Source organism: Sinocyclocheilus grahami, unplaced genomic scaffold, assembly GCF_001515645.1.
Source record: "Sinocyclocheilus grahami isolate Dianchi unplaced genomic scaffold, SAMN03320097.WGS_v1.1 scaffold961.1, whole genome shotgun sequence".
Lineage (NCBI taxonomy): Eukaryota > Metazoa > Chordata > Actinopteri > Cypriniformes > Cyprinidae > Sinocyclocheilus > Sinocyclocheilus grahami.
Genome location: NW_015506140.1, coordinates 270,552 through 296,699, shown reverse-complemented (window position 1 = coordinate 296,699; position 26,148 = coordinate 270,552). Strand labels below are relative to the sequence as shown.

General features: G+C 38.2%; 1 protein-coding gene across 5 annotated transcripts in view; it reads right to left on the bottom strand.

The window, feature by feature from the left end:
- The window catches only part of nlgn2a (neuroligin 2a), a 226,299-nt gene that overhangs the window by 115,994 nt on the left and 84,157 nt on the right, over nucleotides 1-26,148 (bottom strand). For all 5 annotated transcript variants that reach the window (XM_016249931.1, XM_016249933.1, XM_016249930.1 and 2 more), the window contains one exon: nucleotides 16,622-17,427. In XM_016249931.1, the coding sequence (XP_016105417.1) occupies nucleotides 16,622-17,093 (472 nt within the window). In that variant the 5' untranslated portion in view covers nucleotides 17,094-17,427. The remainder of the gene's footprint in view (nucleotides 1-16,621; nucleotides 17,428-26,148) is intronic.

The window sequence follows — 26,148 nt, the reverse complement described above, 5'->3', positions numbered from 1 at the left end:
GCGCTCATGCACACTGGCAGCACACACATAATGCCAAGTTCACACACGCTCCGTTTGCAGTGCATATGCGGACGCATATTAATAAAGCGTTCACTGCACACAGTTACGGTCCGGCAGTGCGTTCCAGCAGCGGCGCGTCTGCAGCAGTGCAGAGATCGTTTCCACACCGAGTCTATTGCTGCGCTGCAAGCGCTGAATTAAAGTAACAGCGCATTGTTTGTAGCAAATATGAAGATGGATGACACAAAAATTTAGTAATTACACCATAAATGCATATTATTAAAGTCTACTGTGTTTCACAGTCAACACATATGGCTTGATGGCTAGTTTGAAAGGAAAAGAGCACTTTTAGATAAAAAAGGCAATAAGAGATGGCACTAGTGTAGGTAGGAAAACAAAGTTCTTTATGAACCGCAGGATTGCTTGCAATAAAGATTTCAATGCAAAAGAAAATTCAGTAGAGCTGACTATTTCTGTCAATGGTAAGTTTGTGATAACATAAGAAAAGTAGTTTAAATGTTTTGCCAATTGCTTGAGAAACTTAATATATAAATCTAGAAGTAAATGCAAAAGTAAAAAGCATTGAATAATGTGTTGTTTATATCTATTGAGTTTAAACATGTCTGTGAAAGACTGGATAAAGTTGTGTTTGTGGTAAACAGCCACGGATCAGTAGTGGACTCCTGTGTGAAAGCACAGTCCGTGCTGCTTCCCCTCTCACAAGAGTCACCTAAGAGGGGAATTCCCCCATTTTCAAAAATGAAATTCAGGCCCTGAATAAATGTCTAAAAATCCTGATTGGAGTATCAATATAAATAGTTATAAATGATAAAAAGAAGGCTTTAAAAAGATCGGTATCGGTGATCGGTATCGGCAGATACTGCTTTCTGTGATCGGCGATTGGTGATCGGCCTCAAAAACCCTGATCGGAGCACCCCAACTAATTATTAATATATCTAAATTAATATGAGATTCTAATATCTGCATGCATAATAATTGCATAATGCTGTCGGTTGTAATCATATAGTGTCTTGGAGAGCAAAAACATAATCATAACTCTACGATAAGTCAAACATTCCATGGTGACTTATGAGGCCTATTAATGACTTTTATGTGTGTGTGAATGCAAGAGATTGTGTTATAAATTGCACAAATGAGAGATGCAGGCTAATCTAGCTGATTTAATATAATCTAGCTCATTTTAAGTGACTATTGTTTTCCTTACTTTCCAGCTGACATTGCTGTAATCCTGTTAAAACACACAAAAGTAGCTGCTAATCACATGGATCAAAATAGAACATGTCACTGTCACTGACAGTGTTCCATCTCATCTCATCTCATCTCAAAAAAAGTCTGCTGAGTTTCGCCTGGACGCGTACAAAATCTTCTTTTCCCACAGTAAAAACTGATATAAGGTATGACTAGTTCGCTCTTCACACATTCTCAAACTCTTATCCTCTTTATTTTCACCACATTCCATCTTTCTTCCCATTGCTCTTTCCTTCTTTATTTCTCCCACAGTTTCTACTTCCACATTCATCCTTCTCCGAAGCACCAGGAGAGGTACAAGCCCTGTGTGCGAGTGTGCATTTGTGTGTGTCTGTTTTTGAATCTAATTTGCATTCACAGCCACTTGCCGCCTAAGCTGCAGCAGGCACTGAAGAGATGGCTCTTTGAGCTACACTGAGAGAGAGAGAGAGAGAAGGAGAGAAAGAGAGAGAAGAAACAAGTGTGAAAGAAAGCAGCAGGAGGAAAGAGAGACAGAGGACAGAGAAACAGAAAGGGAATGAGAGGGCAATGACTCTGCATGCATGCATTTGTGTATGTTTCCATGAATTTCTGTGAATGAGAGGAAAGACACAGGGTGGCATTTTTGAAGCTTGTTACCACCTGAGACATAGAAACTGTTAAAGTAGTTGTTAGCTAAAGTAGTCCAAAATGCAGTGGCTAGAGTACTTACCAGGTCAAGAAAATCCAATCATATTACCCCAATTTTACAGTCTCTGCACTGGCTACCGATTAAGTTCCGTATCAGTTACAAAATATTATTACTTACCTATAAGGCCCTTAATGGGTTAGCTCCTGCATACCTAACTAGTCTTCTACCACGTTACAATCCATTACGCTCCCTAAGGTCGCAAAACTCTGGACTTTTGGTAGTACCTAGGATAGCAAAGTCCACTAAAGGAGGTAGAGCTTTTTCGCATTTGGCTCCCAAACTCTGGAATAGCCTTCCTGATAATGTTCGGGGTTCAGACACACTCTCTCTGTTTAAATCTAGAATAAAGACACATCTCTTTGGCCAAGCATTCAAATAATGCATCTCATAATCAAATGCACATTATTATTCTTTAGCTTGGGTTAAACAAATCAATTTTGCTTGTTTGGAAAAGCAGCTACGCTAATTATGTCTCTATTTGTTTCTCTGTTTCTGCCACGGGATTGACATCCCGTAGTAACTAGGATTTACACAAGCTTCAGTTTGGATCCAGAACCCCTTTGAAGAGATGATGCCAACCCCTCAGAGGACCTCAGATGATGCCAACCATGAAACAACATACAGAACTACCAAATTTTGCTATAAGTTTGATTGCATCATATAATAATTGCTGTTAACAGTGTTCATCGTCTGTTTGATTACGTCTTTAATTGATTTTTCCGTACATTTCTGCCATATGTACATTAACTGACAGTCACCACTGATAAGCTACCACTAAATATTGTAGAAACGTAATTTGCTGTAAATTTGCTTTGCAACGATTTGTATCGTGAAAAGCGCTATACAAATAAACTTTAATTGAATTGTTAAAGAAATAATTTTTCTGTGAAAAATAAATATTCTTGAAATTAAAAATATTAATAAATCTGTAAAAGTATCTTAATGATACTAGACTAACGTCTGGGGTTACTTGACTGTAACCCTGTTCCCTGAAAAAGCAGAAACAAGATGCTGCGCTCATAGCGCTATGGGAACATTCTTTGTTCGACTGGTTGTGAAGCATACGTGGCAAACACTCCAAGAATTTGGCTTAAATAACCTCGGTAGGTGATGTCATTGGATTGCGTGCACCTGTGGGGTTATAAATAGACGTGAAATGGACACAACCTTCAGGTTATAACTTTGTCTGATGAGACATCCCGCTTTTTCAGGGAACTGGGTTACAGTCAAGTAACCTGAGACGTTCCCTTTCAAAAACTACTCTCAATGCTGCACTCATAGCGCTACAGGAATGAGAATACCAACGCCGCCACACCGGAAGTGTCTTGACTCCACAAGGTTGTGTAGTGAGTGCACAAACATTAAAGAGGTCTCAGACATGACTCTGGGATGTCGACTTAAGGACATGCGAGCCCGGAGTAGCATGAATGTGCATTGGGAGGACCAGCCTGCTGCATCACACACTTGCTGCAAGGGGACACCCTTTGCTAGGCCCTTAGAGGATGCAACCCCCCTGGTTGAATGGGCCCTAACTTCTAGAAGCGAAGCACGTCCGTGCGCCTCATAGGCTAGGGCAATAGCATCCCTCACCCAATGTGACATCATATGCCTAGTGGCAGCTGCCCCCGGTTGCGGCCCCCAGAGCATATGAAAAGCTGCTCCGACCAACACCACTGGCTAGTGTGGTGAACGTAAATATGAAGAGCATGGACTGGACACAGTAAGTGAAGTTTCTCCTGCGTTGTGAACGGTGGAGAACAGAAGGCCTCAAGAACGACCAGGTGTACGGTTTGCCCTCGGGGCAAAGTCTAAGCAGGATGGTGACACTGACAGAGCCTGCAAATCCCCAATTCTCTTTAGAGAAGTAATAACCATGAGAAAAAACATCTTAAGATTTAGAAGCTTGACAGGCGCTGACTCTAGGGGTTCAAAAGGGGGTCTTGACCAGACTCTAGAGCACTTCTGCTAAGTCCCACAAAGGGACTGTCGCTCTAAAGGGCGGCCTCAACCCCATAGATCCACGAATGAAGCGGGAGACAAGAGGGTGCTTCCCTAGATACCCCATCAATCTGAGCATGGCTCCTGTGCAGCAAAGAGGTCCACCTCTGCTTCGTAAAATCTTTCCCAGATTTGTCTGACTACTTCGGGGTGGAATTTCCATTCCCTGTGTGTCACAGCTTGCCCTGGAATGTAAATCACCCTGAGCCCAAAGCAGAACCTGTTGCGCTAGCCCATTCAGGCGGCGCGAACGCAGTCCTCCCTGGCAATTTATGTAAGAGACTACCACAGTGTTGTCCACCCACACTAGGACACGGTAGCCCCTTAATTGTTGGAGGAAGTATTTCAGGGCCTGAAATACAGCCATCATTTCAAGGCAATTGATGTTCCAATCGAGAAGATGACCCCTCCAGATCCCTTAGACTGGACGGCTATCTAAGACTGGACAGGCCGTGAGGGAAGTATCTGTCATTACCATTTTGGGACAAAAACATGTGCCTAGAGTTGGACCCAAAGTCAGAAACCGGGGTCTGAACAATATAGAAAGGGTATGAAGCCCCCGGCGCGTAACCCTTATTTGCCTCTGGGGTTGGCCCATGGGTGAAATTCCCTTGCTCTGAGCCACAACTGAAACAGTCTCATGTGCAGGAAGCCCAAAGGTATCACCGTGGATGCAGCCGCCATAAGACCTAGAACTCTTTGAAAGTAACAGAGAGTTAATTCCTGTCCTAGCCTGATACTCTTTAGGGTGTTTAGAATGGATTCGACATGTGCAGGAGGCAGCTGTACCAGCAATGTGATCGAATCCCATACAATCCCCAAATACGTTGTTCTCGGGGTAGTGAACTCTCTTCTTGGAGTTGAGTCTCAACCCCAGAGATTTGAGATGAGCTAGGGCAAGCTCTTGAGACTGAGTCACAATCAGCCAGTCATCTATGTAATTTAAAATGCGGATGCCCTGGAGTCGCAACGGAGCCAGTGTCCATGCATTTTGTGAATGTGCGGGGTGACAAGGCTAGACCGAATGGAAGAACCCGATACTGGTAAGCTTCGCCCCCAAAAGCGAACCTCAGGAACCTCCTATGTTGTGGCAAAATGTCTATATGAAAGTATGCATTCTTGAGATGGATTGTCACAAACCAATCCCCAGATTGGATCTGAGAAACAATAATTTTGATTGTCAGCATTTTGAACTTGTATGTTCTGAGGTAGCAGTTCAACCTGCGAAGATCCAGAAAGTAACGGCTTTAATAGCCCAACTCTCTGACTGGGAGGGGAACATATTCTATGGCCCTTTGTTCAGCAGAGCTTGCAGTTCCTGTGTCAACAAATGTACCTGTCCCAGTTTCATGGTAGACCATGCCATTGAAGGACACACCCCCACGGTCCTCTGGACTTTTTTTGGACTAAATTATTGCCCTTAGGTCCGGCCTCTTACTGGGCTGCCGAGAGCGGCGAGCTGCTCCCCAGTCCCTACAAGGGGCGCACAACTCACTACACTCTGTTTGTGACTCTCGCCGCAGAGGAACCGGACTGGGTCGAGGTTGGTTGGCCGACAGCTTTGACGCCTGAACACGGTGAGGGAGAAACTTTCCCACTTTTTTCCTATGTTCCCATAGCGCTATGAGTGCAGCATTGAGAGTTGAAAGGGAACACTGGTTCTAAGTGACCCTGGGCTTTCAAGCTCAAAAAAAGACAAAAGGCACCATAAAAGTAGTCCATCTAAATCAGGGTGTCTCAAATCTTGCCCTAGAGGGCCAATGCGCTGCAGAGTTTAGCTCCAACCCTGATCAAACTCAATAACACCTGTTATTTTCTAATGATCCAGAAGACATTGATTAGCATTCTCAGGTGTGTTTGATTAGGGTTAGAGCTAAACTCTAAACAGGAAAATGGATCTTGTGGGCCAGATTTGAGGATCCCTGATCTAACTCATGCACTTTATTCCAAGTCTACAGAACTCATACAGCAGTTTTATGTAAGGAACAGACCACAATGTAAGCAATTTTTAGTAATAATCTTTCCCTCTGGTGCAGCTTTTAAATTAAAAACAGTGGCTAGCGTAGATGGAATGCCAATAGCATCAAGGTCAAGTGTCTCATAAAAAAACATCATGGCATCAGACCTGTTAGTGATGTGAAATACAGCACACAAGACATACAGCATGAACTACTTACCCAGACATCAGTCGATATCTGCCATTATACTAACACTATTATACTTTTTAAATACAACGTCGGCATTCAGAAAATACACATTTGGATAATTTAAATGTAACCGGGTGGTAAATAGAATAAAAGTTTGTTTCTCCCTTTGCATGATTAAACTTGTTATTTTATCATTATTTGCTGTGTTCTGTGAATTACAAAATCAAAAGAAGCAGTGAATACCTATATTTTCCTTGAGTTGTCAGTAGGTGGTGCAGTGTGTGTTACATATGGGAAATGCGCATGCGCTCTTATCCTCTGACATTTTGTGTGATGTTACTAGCGGCAAATATAATGTTTCCAGCTATATATGTATATATATATATACACACGTATATTATAAAAAACTATTTGTGTGTTATTTCTAAGAGAGGTCATATTTGTAAAGTTATTTCGTGTATAAAGTCTGATGGTATGATGTCACATCATGCGGTGTTCAGTTGTAGTTTTACAAAACGTTGTACACTTCATTTTGAAAATGTTACATGTGTGATTTATACTTTATGTGATTATCTCCACAGTGTACAGCATGATTTTGGGAATTTCAGCCCTAATGAAGTTAACGTGAGGTGTAAAGTAGGAGCTCATCGTTATGTGAGAGTTATTTCCTTTTATTTTTTGCAAGTGGGTAAAATAACAATGTACTTATGATGCTTTGTTTCCTTTGAACAGTATTCCCACTGCCGTATTGTACCGTATTATACTGTATTGGTTGTGTAGTACTTTTTCAGTATTTTATGACAGCAATTTTGTGTTGCGTTGCATTATTTATTTATTTGTATGTCAGTAATTTCCTTTTGTATTTTGTGACGGCTGTATTTTTGTATTAACATTTTCTGATGTATATGAGTTTTGTTTTTGCTTACACGCAAGCAGATTGTGAAACTAAAGCATGTAGTGCATCAGAGAGATAATTATACAATGAGTAACATAGACCTTAGAGATTTCATTTTATCACTAGTTCTGCATATTTATTTATTTTTTGTTTATCTAAAATCTGTTTTACTTCCTCTTCTTTTTCCAGTCCTTTTTGTGAAAGCTGTGAGCCGGAACGCTACATTTTTGAGATAACAGTTTAGAAAGAATCATCATCACTCTTGAAAATAGTAAAAGAATAACCTACAAAATGAACCCGATAAATGTGTTCCTGGTGGTTAATCAAAATCCCCGGTCACATAAACAAGCCTTTAAATACCTATTAAACATTTAATTCCACAAACCTTGCAAACGTCAGCAAATCCAGCTGTTAGGTGCACATAGTTTCCTGTATAAAAACACATGTACTCTGTGCATGACGATCATGATAGGACTAAAGAATCAAAAAGCTGCTATCTAAAGTATAAATCTGTTTATTTTTTAGATTTTTAAATAAAAGTTCAATTTATTTATTTTATTTGTTTAGCCATTAGCGTAAATGAGTCATTCCATGAAACCGGTACGATTTGGGCTTTCACATTTTTAGATTTTTTACACAAAAGTATTACTTTTCTGAACACCCCACAACATTAATGACATATTTAACTTCCAGAAAAACATATTTTCCCACCTCAGGCATCAAATCCCTATTATTATTGGTCATTATTTTAAGATATGGGCACTATTAGTCTTCAACCCCGTTATGGACACTATGGGAGCTCTCTGAATATGTTTATAAAATGTATTTGTAAAGAAATCAACATTTTCCTATTAATGAGATGTCCCTCACACTAATTCAGTATTTGTAAATATAAAAGTTACATAAAATCTTACACTTTTGCTATACTAAAGCCTGAAATGGGCACTTTTTGTGACCACAACCTCATCATTTTTGATTAAAGAAGTGCCTTAACTTCAGAATTTGAGCTAAAATCAGTATGCTTATGATTGCTCTGAACATTTCAGACTGAGTTCAGCAAACATTAAATTGTTTTTTCATAAACTTAAAAAAAATTATTAATAAAAATGTAGGTGTGACGGGGTTGAGACTAGGGTAACGGGGTTAAAGATGGTAACGGGGTTGAAGAGACAAATACATCTTAACAAATAAATAGTTGTTTTTTTACTCATTCACTGTAAGATTTTCTATAAACACTGTATTTCATTATGCTACTAAGAAAAACAATATATATACATTGCAACTGAACAGAGTTTTATTAACCTGACTGCAGGAAAAACAACAATAACGTAGTATACATTAGAACATTATAAACTGACTGAATACAGGCCATCTCTGGCGTTCATTCTGCAGGTATTTCTCCCTTTTTTTTAGGATCAGCATTTAGGTGTGCCGCGTGCACGATACTCATAGATGTACAAACATATGCATGTGGTATAAGACATATGCATGTGGTATAAGACTCTTGATCAAATATAATAATTCATTTAAATAACTGAATAACTTCAAAACCAAAGTGTTAAAAATCTCAATCTCACAACCCCGTTATGATTGAATAAGTAACAGGGTTGAGTGTGACGGGGTTGTGATTTTTTGCTCAAAATGGCCACTGCTTTAAATGTAGTGAATAACAGGAGAGCACAAGGCATGAATGATATTAAGAAATGATGTATATTGTTGAAATAAAAAGATAATTTTCACAAGTAATATATTTCTATCTTTATTTGATGTAATGGGGTTGAGTCATTATGCTTGACAACCACAATATCACAATATTAATAAGTTATAGTTATAAAAGAAGGTGGGAACTTGCCTATGTCTGCCCACAATGTTGTTCAGAAGACTTATATGATGTCACTTCCTGTTAATGATGTCACATAAGGATCAGTTAATAATTTTTATAGGGGGATAATGATTTGTGTAACGTGGTTGAGGGGTTACTGATGTACGGAACTAAATAATATGATTTTAATGAATAATCATGAATTTACTTAGAAAAAAAACATGACCAGCAAAAAAGCACAGATAGATATTTATGAGAATGGCAAAATGTATGGACTTTTTTCAAATTTTATTATTCATATCCCAAGTACACTTTCATAGAAGGCCATGAGGGACATGACAAAATAGGTGGTGTCAACTGAAAAAAACAAGATAATTTCTAATATAAATATAAAATGTATGTCATGTTTTTAAACCTTATTAAAGGAGACATTTCAATTAATACAAAAAGCTTTTAAAAATAGATTTTGGGGACCCAATAGATAAAATACACTTAAAAAGGTCAGAGGGACTCAAATCGTACCGGTTTCGTGGAATGACTCAAATACTGTCCTCCATTTTACATCTGTAGCAATTAGAAGGTCCTGGAAACAGCTTCTTTAGAGACCCGATCTATATATGTTTATTAATGGAGTCCATTCATTCACAGTACATTCTGTAAAAGTCCCAGAAGTCAGTGGGATCTTTAGTAAGCTCATTTCCATCAATTGCCTGCAACTGTACAAACACCTCCAATGACAACTGCTGTCAAACCAATTAGCATGTGAAGAGAGTTTCTGTGTAGGGCAAAGAGGAGAGGGAGAAAGAAAGCATGGCACGAACCAGCACAATGTGCCATCTGCACATCTACGCCCTACGTCAAGAATTCACACACACACACACACACACACACCTAATAACTTTCTCTCAAGTGGTTCTCTCTTCTGTGGCTATAAATAGAGTGTGTTGCAGAGCTGTTGCTAATTCCTTCATTGAGAGTCTAGTGGTAACGCACAAGGGGACACACACACACACGCTCACACGGCTCTGACGTGCCGCCTGACAGCTACACGCAGGAAGAGCTGAGGGGTTGCCAAGGCGACCCCTTCCCCTGCCAAACCCTCATTCTGTGTCAGCGTTATCTATCCATACATATCTGCTCTCATCTCGTTCCCTCTCCATTTCCCTCTTTTTCTCTGCATCTCTCTTGTTATAATGTTTATTTTCTTTTAATACTCTAGCTTATTCTGTCTCACTTTGCTGTAAATTCACTCTTGTACTTTACATCTTTATTACTCACGACTCGTCTTATTCTCTTTCTTGTGTCCATCAGCTGTTATCTCATTCTTTTAATTGAGTATTTGTTATTCTCTTGAGCTGACAGCCGTGTAGACACATTCATTATCACACACTTCCTTCCCAAAATCTCATGGCCCTACAGTCTAACAATATTACAGTTCTGCTCTGGGATTTCCACACACACACACACACACACACACACACACACACACACACACAATTTCAAGTAAGCCTGCACATATTCTCAGCTGGAAAGTTACCAGTTTGTTCTCATTACCTTCCACTAAAAACTCTAAGCTGAGAAACTGACCTCAGCTGATTCCATTTGTTTGACCTTGCTGCAAAATTGAAGTCTTCCTTTGGTTTTCATTTAGCGAAAGAAAAAAGCACTGTAGAAAAGAACAAGCTACAGTAGTTTAGGGGAGAGAAGACTAAATTATTATTTTCCCTCTAAACATTAATTTGGCCATAATATGACAATAGCCGCTTTTCCACTGTCGGGCCAGTGCGAGCCAGTGCTTTAAATGGGCTGGGCGGGGCTAATAGCCTCGGGCCTGTAGCACAGAGTCAAAAATCACACTGCGTTTCCACCGTTGGGCCAGAAGCTCCGCTGAGCTTCACTAAAACCCGCTCTTTACACGCCTCTCAGGAACAACGTCACGACGCAACCCCATCATTTCACCAACAAAGAGAAGTTATCAGAAAACTAATAAGAAATAAGTCACTGGAACTAGTGCGAATACAAAACGAACATGATAAATGCAGCCGTTTGTTTGCATGCTTTGTTAAAGATTTAAATCCAAAAGCATCAATGTTTTACAATAATAAGTGATACATTTGATCATAATGAATTAATTTATCAGGATTGAAAATTAGTCACACAGAAATAAAGCGGTATGAACATCGCCTACCTACTTAATTCAGTCGAGTCTGTTACTGTTGATTTGTAGTCACACTATATACATCACATTTAGAAAGAATGATTATTTCTATATTTTTATAAAAGCTCCCAAACAAAAAACATAAAATTTTTATGACATACGCAGAGCTAAAATCTCGAGATGAGACTTATGACAGATAAAATATGTTTCTAAATAAATACATGATTGTGATAGAGAATAAGAAGCTGACGTCTGATTTCTTCAAGCGGTCGTATTTACAATTTTTACTATGGTAACGTTAATGACTAGCATGCATAGTCTTTTGCATCGCTTATAAATATTTCTGCCTTGTATGGTGATCATAATCCAAATCGGATCAAGTTATTTCAAACACTCGCTGCTGTCTGAAAGTTAGTTTTGAACTAAAATTATTTTAAAAGTCTTTAATGCTGGTGAACCTTATGAAATGCTCCGCGGCACTGGCCGCTCTCCAGTGGTCTCCAGTTCATAACCACTCCTCTAGCCCCAGCTGGCCTGCTTTCGCCCAAGGTTTTCATCGGGACAAAAAACCCGGGCCGTTGGCCCCGATGAAGCACCAACGAGGCACGATCAAGCCCCGGAAGTGACAGTGGAAACGCGACTGGCCCTGGCATGCACTAGCATGCCCGCTTTTGGCCCGACAGTGGAAACGCGGCTAATGATGCCTTTTGCTAAAAGCAGCCCACTGATTCTACCAATCCTGTTTAAATTCAAAATCTCAAACACTCAAGCTGTAGCCTGTAAACTTCTGTTGGAATACTTGTTTTGTTGTCGTACATCGCAGAATTGTTTGCGTGCATCTCGGCTTCTAATACTTGAAAGGGCCCCGCAATGGTCCATCTATATTCAGAATACCTTGGAGCTTCCAGGAGCTAATTAAAAAACGCCCTCTACACCAACACTCAGGTGCACTCCGAAGCAGTTTTGATTTCCCTCCCATAGAAAACAATAGTGCTGTTCAAATTTCATCTTTTGTTCAAGTGTTCCCTCATTTCTTTCTTCCATTTCTCATTTCTACCTCCTTGGCCTTTGGGATACTTCAATATATGGTATGTTATTGTAGCTCCTTAAGTCAGAATCATATTATGTCTTCACTGCTTTGCTTTGTGTAAAGCCAATCTATTCAGATTTTACTTGCTTGTTGATTTACTGATCAATTTATATATTTTTACTTAAAACAATGAGAAAATTCTGTAGGCTTTGTGCTCCCTCTTGGTCAAATCGATCTGACAGAGAAGAGTGAGTAGACATGCCTGTGGCAGTATCAGGTGGGCTGCAGAGTGCACAGTCATGCTAAAACCAACCCATCAGTCCTGCTCACACATGCCTCTGCTTGACCATCTGCCTCCAGCCTTCAATCAACTCCCACAGGGTCCTGCTACTTTCTCCCAGACCACCGAACAAGAAAAAGACAAAAGTAATTTAGGCATAAAAAAACAAGAAATAGGCTTTTAATAATAATAATAATAATAATAATAATAATAATAGGCTCCAAAAAAAAAAAAGAAGAAAAAAAAGGGAAAATGTCCATATTTGATCTCTTGTTGCAGAAGGTAAATGACTACTGCAGGAAATGGCATATTTAAAAGTTTGGGGTTATTATTATTATTTTTTAAATCAAATGAATACTTTTATTCAGCAAGGACACATTAAATTGATCAAAAGAGACCGTAGATACTTTTATACTGCTTCAAAGCATTTGTTTCAAATAAATGCTGTTCTTTTAAACATTTTATCAATCAAAGAATCCTTGAAAATACATCACTGTTTCCACAGAAATAGTAAGCATCACAAATGTTTAATTTCTTGAGCAGCAAATCAGCCTATAAAAATTTCTGAAGGATCATTCGACACTGAAGACTGGACTAATGACTGCTGAAAATTCAACTTTGCCATAACAGGAATAACTAACATTTTAAAATCGTTATTTTAAATTGTTATAGGCCTAATAATTAATAATATTTTTGCTGTATTTCTAATCAAAATAAATGCTCTGCGAGCATAAAAGAGGCTATAACAGATGTCACTATATATAGTCAGAGGAACAAGAACAAAGGGAGACAAATAATGAGACTACATACTGCTGTATAAGTTGCTTGGGGCAGTTTGGGGCCAAGATGGTCCCCACATATAGTAACTGATATAGTAGCTTTGATCTCCTGTCCACCCCCTCTTCTAACTCTCACATGGATCAACTGCAGCACAGCATGCATACACTTCTGTAAAATAATTAATCTGTATATCTTTACAGCAGTTCTAAGGCATAGACTTTCTCTACATATGTAAAACTAAACAAAAAGCTCCTTTATTTGATCTGAAATTATATACAGTATTCATGTAATGCTTAATCATACTCTAAATTCATGAATGACTCCACCATTTGGTGCAGATACACATGGATGCATTGGATAATATATTTTGTTCTAAATAGCAACTCTAATGCGCAGGATTGCAAGCTGGCTTGGGAGAGACTGAGTGGATTAAAGGGAATTTGGGGATTTGGGAAAATGGGAACTGGTGCATTTGGGAATCTAGGAATCAGCAGATTTGCAGAGGGCTTTGTGAAAGACACATGGCGAAGAGAAAGAGATAATGTGGGATGAAAATGAGTGTTTGAAGACAGAACGAGAGAGAGAAGTAGAAAGGGAAGGAAGGAAAAGAGACACATTGCTGATGGTGTCAAAAACAAGAAAACAACACTGGCATCTTTGCTGTGAACAAACACTCACACGACTATGCAGATGTTCAGTCTGACTGCAATGTGCTGGAGTATGCTGATGTGCTATGAGGCATTATACACTACGCATTGGTATGTATAGTGCAAATACTGAGGTAATAAGTTTGATGACTTTTTTCTCATTAACACGGGTTGCAAATTTCAAAGCATTCTTTCATTATAGAAAGAATTGCTTAAACAAGACAATTACCATTGTAAACACAAAACACCTACATTGGCTGCCAAAAAGTGGTAAAAACTGAGAGGAAAGGAGCAAAAAGGGCTCTGAGATTGCAAATTACTGTTGATGTCAATAATTTGTTTCTCTGGGCAACTTGGCGGCTGGAACCTTAATTGCGAGAGAAAAACACCTCCTCGCAAATCAGTTCTTTCCATCCTCTGAGAGTATCTGTCCACTTTGCTCTCTCTCAAAAGAAAAAAAAAAGACAAAAAAGAACTAGACGAGGAAAGAAAAAAGACAAATGTTGAGGGGTTTTACCTCAGTCTAAAAAGTCAGTCACTTATTTGGTTTGTTAACTCTCCATCAATTTACTGCAATTTGTTGTAAATGTACGTCTTATGCTGGAGCACAAGTAATTTCCCAGAACACTTTAGTCTTTCCAGCTGGCCTCACTCTTTAAGTGAATCATAGGGTAAACTATTCCTGACAAGTCCTGATCCAGAGTGCAGTGGACTGATCATAACTAGGAGAAGGCAAGGACATGTCCTTAGTCAAGGTCTGGTAAAGCTGCACTGAAGTTCAAAGGCAGAAAATACATCTCATTTTCACTGTATGGTACTTTGTAGTGTTAAAGAGGTAGTCCAGTCAAAAATGAAAATTCTATCATGATTTACTCACCTTCATGTAATTTCAAACTTATCTGGCTTCCTTTCTTCTGCAGAACACACACAAAAAAGATACTCTGAAGAATATTTAAACTGTTTCTGTCCATACAGTGAAAGTCAGTGGGGTCCAGAACAACACTTGACCCCACTGACTTTCATTATATTCACAAAACAAGACAGTGTTTAAAATATATTTTGTGTTCCACAGAAGAAAGTAAGTTATACAGGTTTGGAACAACAGTAAAATAATGAGTAAATGACAACAATTTCCATTTTTGGGAGAACTGTCCGTAAGTATTGTAGTATCTACTATGTAGCACTGTAGGCGTGTAAAAACGCATGCCTATAGCTTCCATTACTCTATAGCAGAGGTCCCCAACCACCGGGTCGCGACCCACTACCGGGCCTTGGAAGAATTGCTACCGGGTCACAAGAACGTTCTGGGAAAAATTGATATGACACTCTCTTATTTATTTATGTTAATGGTTGTTCTAATTATTCTGTATTTTCATTGTATGCAATTGATACGGAGTAGAAATTTGACAATTTCATGTTAAATAAGTACATGAAAGATTGCTCTGATCTGTCACATATTAGGAGTTAAACAGATCGCAGTTGATCCGTAATACATACGGATGAGACCCTACCGTTCGGCACGCACGTGATTCGCAGATTAATTTGGCAATTTACAAGTACAAGCAATTTTAAACCACAAGAAGAAGAACCGAAAGAGAGCTCAATTCGTTACTCACACACTGTTCTCGCACACAATCAAAGCGCGCACAAGCATAGAGACGTGTTTCAGACAGCGCGGAAATACAGAGTTGCGTATACATACACATAAAATTAGCCTGTGTCAAAAACCCTTCATGGCATTGTCATTCTCTATGCTTTAAATATTTTTTTTCTTGCTTATCCGAAGAAATTGTCCGATCTGTGACTAAAAAAAACCACAATATAATGCGTTGAACCACTATATAATGTTATTATAATATATAATAGCCTAATATATATATATATATATACCCAAGCATAGAGACGTGTTTCAGACAGCGCGGAAATACCGAGTTGCATATACATAGGCCTACACACATAAAATGTGCCTATGTCAAAAGCCCTTCACGGCATTGTCATTCTCTGTGCCTTAAAATTTGTTTCTTGCTAATCCGAAAAAATAGTCCGATCTGTGACTAAAAAAAAAGCACAATATAATGCCTTGAACCATTATATAATGCAATTATGATACTATGTAAAAGCGTAATATATATATATATATATATTAGGCTATATACCCCCCCATCCCCCAACCCCTACCCTCCTTCTGCGAGAATGTTTTCCAAACGTAACCAGTCCGTGGTGTAAAAAAGGTTGGAGACCCCTGCTCTATAGAGTGCAGCAGTTGAGTTTCAGAAGTAAAATCACCATTCATTTTCTCAATAGGGGATTTGATTTTTAACGATAACTTATAAACCTTTAAAGACAGACCTACTGTGATCTATGAGGTTGCTAACTGAATTAATTACCTGATTCTGCAAAACAATCCCCACCAATCAGAGAATCTAAACAAGCAGATTTCGCCAAAAGAACTCATTAGCACCTGCCCACTCCCATGAGGCACTGCGAATGTTGTAGGGTGAGTCTCCCTATTTGTATATATTCGTAATATTTGTATGTAGTGCATATTTTGCAACAAACATAAAATATATTGTTTCTATATCAATAATCAACATCAATAGTTTTAGACTTATTAATCATTTTTTATTCGTTTGATAATTTCTTTCACAATGCCTATTGGGACTATAGTTTCTTCCCTTATTAAAGATTTGTCTTTTTGTCTGATTTTCAAACACTTTTTGCTTTACATCAAAGTTTGTAATGTTGTGATTTACCTCGTAGGTGGTTGTTTTGGTTCATGGCTTATAACTCTTAAACTTCTTCAAAATCCCTATCAGAAAATACTTCCTGAACCAAGGCTGCTGGAAAAGTGGATGGCCACTGTTGCACTCTACTCCCCTATTAGATATAACCATAATGCTTTGCTGTGGTGTGTCAGACACTCACCATCCTCTGTGGGCACATAGATGTTGAGGTAGAGACAGTCTTCACTCTGATTCTGAATGTAGGTGGCGGCCACATCTAAGTTGTCGGTAAACCACACAGGCAGCATGATCTCGGGCAAAACACCATGCACATTCTGCGGGCAAACAGAGGCGAACTGTGTAGCGTTCCGCACTTCCTGCCAGGACCCAGGAGCTTCTGGTGGCTGAAAACGACGGTCTCCGATCGGCGCCGTGGCATAGGGGACACCAAGGTACTGTTCCACGGGACCCAAAATCTCATTGTTAAGATCTTTTTTAATCCCGCGCAATTTGCCGTAGTTTGTGGTGACAGTGGGATATTTGGTGCCGGGATCAATGCGTTGACATGATGCCAAGGTAATCCACAGTGCCAACCAGAGGAGAGTACTTGCGTGGGTGGCCTCCGAATTGCGGGCATGGCCCAAATCACGTTTACAGGCATTGGACAGATACATGACTGTCTTGTTTTCTCCTTCTTCACTACGCTGGTTTATTGACCTATGCTTTGCTTTTTCATGGGTGAAGGACAAAGGAAAGTAAAACTATTATAATAAAATAAGAAAAAGTGATCTTGCTGGTTTGTTTGGTCCTTTCAGGGAGTAAGAGGGAGGACAGGAATGGGGGGACTGTGGAAGGGTTGGGGTGGAAGAAGGGCAGAGGTTGTGCTCAGCCCTGGTGGGTTATCGTGGTAATGCCGCAGTAAGTAAAGAAGAAAAATCTGTTACGTTCCATCTCCCTCAGCCGTCCTCATGGGGTCAGTTAAAGAGGTTACGCAGATGATTGCAGATCCTGTCAACAACAAAAAGGGTAAGGGTTAGTGACTAAAGGTTAATTTACGAGTTGCTACCCTTTGCATGCACATATCAACCACATGGATTTGTACCATGTTAAATGCTGCAACCTAGATTAAAGGGATAGTTCACATGAAGATGAAAATTCTGTCATCATTTACGAACCCTGATGTCATTCCAAATCTATTTTCCTCCGCAGAACACAATAGAAGATATTTTTAAGATTGTCTCAGTGTTTTTGTGTCTATACAATGAAAGTCAATGGTTATTTTGGACCCCACTATTTTACATTGTAAAGGTGTGGTCATATTTACCATTGCTCAACAACATTTCATGAAATCAAGTCATTTCAACATGAATTTGTGTGATCAGGAGCTTTGTGTGAGAGCGAAAAAGTTCTCCAAGCAGATTTAGCTTGTGTTCAAGTTGGTAATGTAAATTTGCCATGTTGACCAACAGAAAACTGCTTGGTTTGAAAGTGACTGCTATGTAAGCAATGATTCATACATCACTACACTATTAACAATAGACAATTAAGCTTTATTTGCCTGTGAAGTTTGCTAACGTGACCACACATGAAGTCCAAAAACAGCTGCAACTTTCTTCAAAAGATCTCCTTTTGTGTTCCGCAGTCATACAGGTTTGCATCTACTCGTTTTTAGGCAAACTATCCTATCCTAAGCATCGTGCTCACACTGGTGATAATAACTGAAGGATTTCCAGGAGGTTTGAACTTACAACCTTTTAGTTTCTAGCCCAGATCTTTAATGACAAGGCTAGACTGCATTTGAGACAGATAGAAGTGAAAAATTCTATAACATTTCCCATCAAACATGAATGGCTTTCGATGTTTATATGTAGTATCAACGCGCTGAAACACAGCAACTAAACCCAAATAATTCACAACGTTTTATTATAATAATGTTCTCATTAGAATTTTATATACACGACATTCCCAATCATAGTTATTAATGTTGTGCACTGCTGTTTGAGTTTATCACTGGTAAACTGAAGCGCTCTTTTAACTTAACCAAACGCATTCTATATGAGATAAATCAGATATACATCAAATAAACACAATATTACAACGTACAATTGCACAAAAGGCTGCAAACGAACAGCGCGCATCTGAAGTGTCTCTGAAGGAAATAATGCATTATTTATCGGCTTTAAGATATCGGCCAAATTTTCTTATTGGGCCGATACCGATAACAGAAAAAATGAGCATTTATCGCCCGATACCGATATGGTGGCCGATATATCGTGCATCCCTATTAAAAATTCAATGACTCAGCAGTTATAGTGCTTCCTGTAGTGTTCTACGTCTAAACCTTGGAAAAAAGCAATACTGCGGGCAAATGACAGCTCAGACGACTCGTTCAGGGCATTATGAGGATCATAAACACAATAAGATTGAGACAGGGAGGCAGCGATGCAAAGGAAAACATCTCAAAACACCCACACAAAGAGCCTCTATCAGTCAGTTGTGACTAACAAGCTAAAAATAGATGTTTTAGCTCTCACATCCTGAATGAAATCATCTGTGCGGATATGAAGTCTAATTAAGAACCGACACATTTGGTCGTGAATGCATCTTTTGTATTTTAAAGCCTCTAATCGCCTGAAAGAGCTGATTGATGCTTTAAAACTTTGATGTTCGTTTCACATGGTGTTAGCATTTAGCCAAGAGCGCTTAGCTTAGACGCTTAAGTATTTTAATGGTTAGCTAAAACAGAGGAGAGAGAGATTTATGTGAAGTGAATGGATTTAACTTGGGTTTAGATTTGAAGTCCGGACAAGATGGAGGGCAAAAGGTCAAGCATAAGCAGTGAACTTTAAAACTAATGGAGAAAGAGGCATTAAATCTCAACTACTGAGATGACAGGAATGTCATATATAACAGCACTGAAGGACACAAATAGGTGCAGACCAGGGACATTATAAAAGGTAGGAGGAGAAACAGATAGAAAATTGAATGGCTGCTGTACAGATGGATTCAGCATTGTCATGACATCATTTCCTGTGGATCCAGAGCTGAGGTGATTGGCTCAAAAAAAATTGGTAACGATGGTAGATTTCAAACCACGCAAATGCCATTGGGAGGAATGGGAATGCTAATAGAGAGCTGTCTGCAAATATTATAGACCTCCTTGGTGCAGTAAATGTGGATGGCAAGCTATTTAAAAGGCAAAACAATGCTTCCTCATCATCATCGCCATCATCGTTAATGTGGCAACAATCATCATGCTGAATGGACTCCTCCAGTGATATTACTTTATCACCATCCCATAATAGTCTCATTTAATGTGGCCATTAGCGTTTCCAGTGCAGCACTGTCACTGAGTGTGTGTCTGTCTTTTTGTTATGCCAATAAAGCTATTTGAATTTGAGAACTATGGTATAACTCCCCCAGTAGTCTATAGGTAATGTGGTATTTAAGGAGGTCATGCAGAAATGAGAAAGGAATAAAACAGTTGAGCTGCCTATTCCTCTTATTCCTGCACTATAATTCTTTCTACTTTCGTTCATAATAATTTAAGACTCAATGTTGTGCTTAGTTTGCATCCATTTAAATATCCATCCAAATAAAGTAAAAATGTTGCATAAAAGATATGTATATACATTTAGCCTTTGCATGCAATAAAGAGTGGCTCCCTTATGTCAACGGCATAACATGAGTGAGCCACTCTTTATTGCATACAAATGTTCATTCCCCTATACTTTGTATATATAGTATACATACACCTACACAAAATATTAGGGATGCACCGATACGATACTGGTATCGGTATAGGGCCTGATACTGAGCTCCTGTACTCGTACTCGTTAAAATGCCCCGATACCAAATGCCGATACCACTCAGCATGTGTTAAGTGCCATATTCAGACAATGAAACACCGACAACAGAACAAAAGACAGCAGAATGGAGTTATTAGAGATTAAGGATGTCTACGAAGTATATGTATGCAATGAATATAATGTTAAACATTCAGTATTGACTGTATAGCTGACGTGCGTGAGCTGATAAGCAAAGCACGCTGAGTGGATTGAGCACGCTGCGGCGCAGATGCGCGAGCTTGTCGAGTGAATATACCTTTCTCACAGACATCACTGGAAAGTTTGTAGTTCGGTCGGATACGTTAAAAACAAGTAAGTAAAACAATGCACAAATTACTTAATGGTAGGTAGGGAGAGAGAGTGCGTGCGTGCGCAATTCTGTTGTGTGATCTTTGATGTTCACTCACTTAGCACACGCAACATTTGGATTAAAACTAAATCGTAAAAATAAGACCATTTATAGATGCATTCACTATAAACATCATTTATTTTAAACCTTAGGCATACACGACTTTCTGGTGAAAGTGAATCTAGCAGCCTGTGTGAAATGCGCTAGGCTGTACTATTCTGCACCAGTACAAATATGTGCACACGTTCAGCATGTTTTGCTTGCTTGAGTGTTTCTGCATTATATGAGTGGCTTTGGAATATAAATCGCAGCACATTTCAGATGAAAAAAAAACACGACTTCTATTTCTGAAAATAATAAATAATTATAATACAGTGGACTACCAGTAAAACTGATACAAATTTGGGACCAAAAATTATTAAGACCGAGTCTGGGAAATAAAAATTGAAGTTCAGGTTTGCATGAAGCTGAATGACAGCATGCCCAGGAGACTACAGGCTGTCATTAAGGCTAAGGGATGACCGACTAAGTATTGATAGTTGTGTAAATACTGTCATACTAACAGCCGTCTAATTTTTGGTTGATTGTAATCCATAACATACCTTTCTATCAAAGTTAACTAACATTATCAAGCTGAATTTTTTCTGACACAGTTTAACTCTGAGTTCTTGTTATATTGTATTACCATTTTCTAAACTATAGCGAATAAACTGTGATAATGTGAGAAATGTTGAAGGTGTCTGAATACATTTTGGTTTGATTGTATCTATTTGATAAATTAAGTTAACCAACTAACATTATACATAATATTTTGGTTTCTGTACCCAATATTAAAATTTTTTCAAATGCAATAAAAATATTGATATCGGTACTCGGTATCGGCAAGTACCAAAAATAAAAGTATTGGTATCGGGCGAGTACTGGAAAAAGTGGTATCGGTGCATCCCTACAAAATATTATACAAAAATTGTATGATTATCTGATACAATTATATCTTTTAAAACCGTCATTTACTTATGTTTATTAATCAACATTTCAATGTACAATATACCATGCGTATGCATATAGCTTTTGTATGCATTAAATGTTGACTAAATTACCTTCAATAAAATAATTATGCAATTAAATCTATTTAAAATATAATATACACACGCCTTTATACTAAATGGATTGATTGTAAATATTTTAAAAACAATTTACTTATATTTATTAATATTGCAATTTCATACAATATTTTTTATAATATATAAAATAAAATTATTGTCTGTTGCACCTTATACATCTTCAATTTACAACATAAGCATATTTATTTTTCAAGTTGCAGAGTTCAATGGTAGCCTATAACAGGAATGTCCCTGCCAATAAAACTGAAAACCCTCTTTCTCTATATTATTCCTCCAATAATTCTTCATCGTCCGTCTCTCTCTCTATGTGTGTTCTGTGAAGTGTAAAGTAGAAGAGGATGACTCTGGGGTTCTAAGGAGAGTCTTGGGACCATTGACAAGATTCTCTGGCTGCTCTTTAATTAAACCTTAGAGACTAAACATACTGCACAACACACACAGTCACACACTAAACACACTCTTCTTAATAATACACCCGAATTGATCAGGAGAAAAGCAGGACTGAGTGAAAAATACTAGAGAGCATGAGAAAGATTAGGGAAAAAAGCATGACAGAGATTAGAGATGGAAATGAGTGGCAAGCGCATGGCTAGCTTCTGGTCAGTGTTTCGTAAGTAAGTAGCAACACTCTAATAACTCAATAACTAAACTGCATTCTCAGTAGCGTGACCGAAGTTCGGCTGTTTTCAAAATTGTGTAGTTATTCAAATAACAAGCTATTTTTGCCAGCAGTGTTGCCGACATGCCTGTTTTTATGTCATACTGTATTGGGCAAACTGCCTTACAACTGAGCAAGCTGAGGCAATAAAAATCGATTCCCTCTCTCATGTAGTGCTGGGATGTCTGATTCTTTTAGATGTATTAGACATCATAGTAATAGACACTCTATTTTTCAAATCAGTTAAATGGCAGTGTTTTTGCTGATTATATTAGCTGTATTTTGCATAAATGTATGTGTGGGATACTTGTTTTGTAGCAGTTGTGGTTGGAAAATGAACACATTTTCCTATTTGTTTTAATTTCTGTCTTTATTTTTTAATTCCTGACAAATAACAACAGTATATTACAAAGCAGAACTTTTTTCTTGCAATAAACAGCAATTTGATGAGATATAAATATATAATAAATAGATGTAATTAATATTAATAATAGGAGTTAACTATGTGCTCTGCCAAGTAAAAAGAGTCTGACTTACCTGTATGGTTACCAAGCAATAACTTAAGAAACATGCAGCTCCTCTAAAACATAATTTAGAATCAGAATTACGCATTTTTATAAATCGTTTGCAACTGCTAAAGCCATAAATATACCTACCTTCTAAAGTAAATGAAAAATCAAAAAATTAAATAAACATTCAACAAATATCAGGTAGGTTATAAAAATAATGAGCTTTTAAAATATATATTCCGTTTTCTTTTTAATTTAGGTTTTGTGTCATTTTTATTAGTTTTAGTAATTTTAGTACTTCAACTTAAGTTAGTTGCCAAAATGTTTAGACTATGTTTACATTTTTCATCATTAATTTATTTCACCTTTATTTCAATTAACAAAAATTTTACTACAGCTTATTTGAAACCTTTTTAATGGTTATATTTTTAGTTTTAGTTAACAGTAACAACACTGGTTACATACAATCACACAAAATATCTGCACTTATCTGAATGAAAAGGATTTGAGAGCTAAAGTTGAGGAATAGTTCACTCAAAAATGAAAAAAAAATGTAATAAATTATTCATCCTTGTGTTGTTCCAAACCATTATGAGGTGACAAACCGTTCTGCAGACCACAAAAGAAGATATTTTTTTTAAATATAATGAAATGCCCATATAATGAAAGCCAAAGGGTAATATGATGAAAGAATTTATTTTTGGATGAACAATCCCTTTAAAGTTCTTGACCACAACTTTTCTTTTGTGCAACAGTCAAATAGCCAATAGTCAATTAGAGAAAATTCAGAAGTAAATCTATTCCAAATAATTAATTTGACAATTTTTTGATTTGGTGGGATGATGGCCCTTTTGGATGGGCACCACCTACTTGTAGCCACCATTAGACTTGAGGGTGGCATTGGCTTCATTTTGTTAGCTAACAACTTTTTCAATAGTGCAGCTTGCCTGTATTCAGCTACTTTGCGAGCAGCTTGAAGCTTAGCAGGCTACATTTTCAAACTAGTTATCCTACACTGCACATGATGCATGCAAAATAACTCACACCAGGGTCCTGTGGTTCATAACCCTTCTGAACTGCTGCATTTACCCTCTGACAGTTCATCACATATGTCAATCAACTCCCATGCGATGACTTTCCCACTATCCATCTGCTATTCCGTTCCACGCTGATCTAGAATCAGCCGCCACAGTAATTAAGGCTTATGTCAGACTAATGAGCTTGTCACCTCCCTGATCGTGGGCCAGTGTGCGCTGTGTTTAATCAGAGGACTGGATGGGTCCAGCAGCAGCTGATGCCCCCGCAGCCGGGGCAAGAGAGTAAGAAGAGAGGCAGGACCGGAGCGATCACAAAGTTGGCATTAGCAGAGCGGATGAAGGGGGGCACACAGGTTGTTTGGGTCTTAATTGCTTGATTGGCATTGTTACAATGCTTAAATTGGCCAGTTGTGGCCGTGCTGTGTGCCCTCTGGGTGTGATGGAAAATGATGAATGGAAGAAATAAACAGAAAGAGAGAGACAGACAGACAAAACAGGCTACAAGTGAGAAAATAAGCAAGAGAGATAGAGGAATACACACTCGCACTCTTTCACTCTCACTTATACGGCACGTTATCTGAATGGGGAACTGTGAGGTGTGAATTGGAGACACTGGCACCAGGCCTGTCTGTGTCTGAGACGGCAGATACCTGCAGCGAGTGTCATAAATGAGGACAGATGTGTGCAGGACCGGTTCTGAGAATCGCCCTCATTCAGACCCTCAAGGATTCGCTGCTTCTCAGCGCCCTGGGAGATGACAGTGGTTACGATGTGTGTGAGTGTGTGTGAGTGTGTGTGTGTATGTGTGTGTCAGACAGCCAACAGATAGCAGAGCTGCTGACGGTCAGGTCAAAAGATGATCACAACCTGTCGGTACCTTCTCCCCCCACTTTATCTTATTTCTCTGTCCCCCTAATACTTCCATTGATCTGTAAATAAAAGACAGAAGGATGATGGCTGAAAGCAGTGAGAAAGTGAAAACAGAGATCAAGAAAAACTATAATTATCACTAATAGTCGTACAATGGATTATTATTATTTTTAAATGATCATTTGTATTTCAGCTATTTCATATAGAGTCTATTGTTACTTTTAATTGATGTACTGTATTTTGTTCTGTGCTACCTTCAATGCATGTAGCCAAGTGAAACAGACTGGCTGAATATATTGAATCTAAAAAGTAAAAGTATTTACGTATGTGCAGCTTTAACAATCTTTACAAATCCATTATATTATACTATAATAAATGCGGTTCTTTTGAACTTTTTATTTATCAAAAAATCCTGAAAAATAATGACATAATGGTCTCCACAAAAATATTAAGCAGCACAATTGTTTTCAACATTGATAATAATAAGAAATGTTTCTTAAGCACCAATTCAGCATATTAGAATAATTTCTGAAGGATCATGTGACACTGAAGACTGGATTAATGGCTGCTGAAAATTCAGCTTTGCGTTTTCAAATTAATATATTTTAGAATGTAATTTTAATTTGCAATAATAAATAATAATTCACAACAATTTTATTGCATTTTTATCAAATAAATGCAGCTTTGGGAAGCATAACAGTTCTCAAAGAGTTCTTCAAAACTTCTTTCAGCTTCTTTTAAAATCTTATAGTTATATTTTACTATATATAAAATATTTTCTTCAAAAAAATTCTGCCTATTAATTGCATCACTTCAATATTCTATGAACTAAAGGGATTTTTAAAAATTAGCTCATTCGAGAAAAAACGTTCATACAAGAGAGGCATATGTTTTACAGTATCTCACAGAAGTGAGTACACCCCTCACATTTTTGTAAATATTTTATTATATCTTTTCATGTGACAACACTGAAGAAATTATACTAATTGCTACAATGTAAAGTAGTGAGTGTACAGCTTGTATAACAGTGTAAATTTGCTGTCCCCTCAAAATAACTCAACACACAGCCATTAATGTCTAAACCGCTGGCCACAAAAGTGAGTACACCCTTAAGTGAAAATGTCAAAATTGGGCCCAATTAGCCATTTTCTCTCCCCGGTGTCATTTGACTCAGTGTTACAAGGTCTCAGGTGTGAATGGGGAGCAGGTGTGTTAAATTTAGTGTTATCGCTCTCACTTTCTCATACTGGTCACTGGAAGTTCAACATGGCACCTCATGGCAAAGAACTCTCTGAGGATCTGAAAAAAAGAATTGTTGCTCTACATAAAGATGG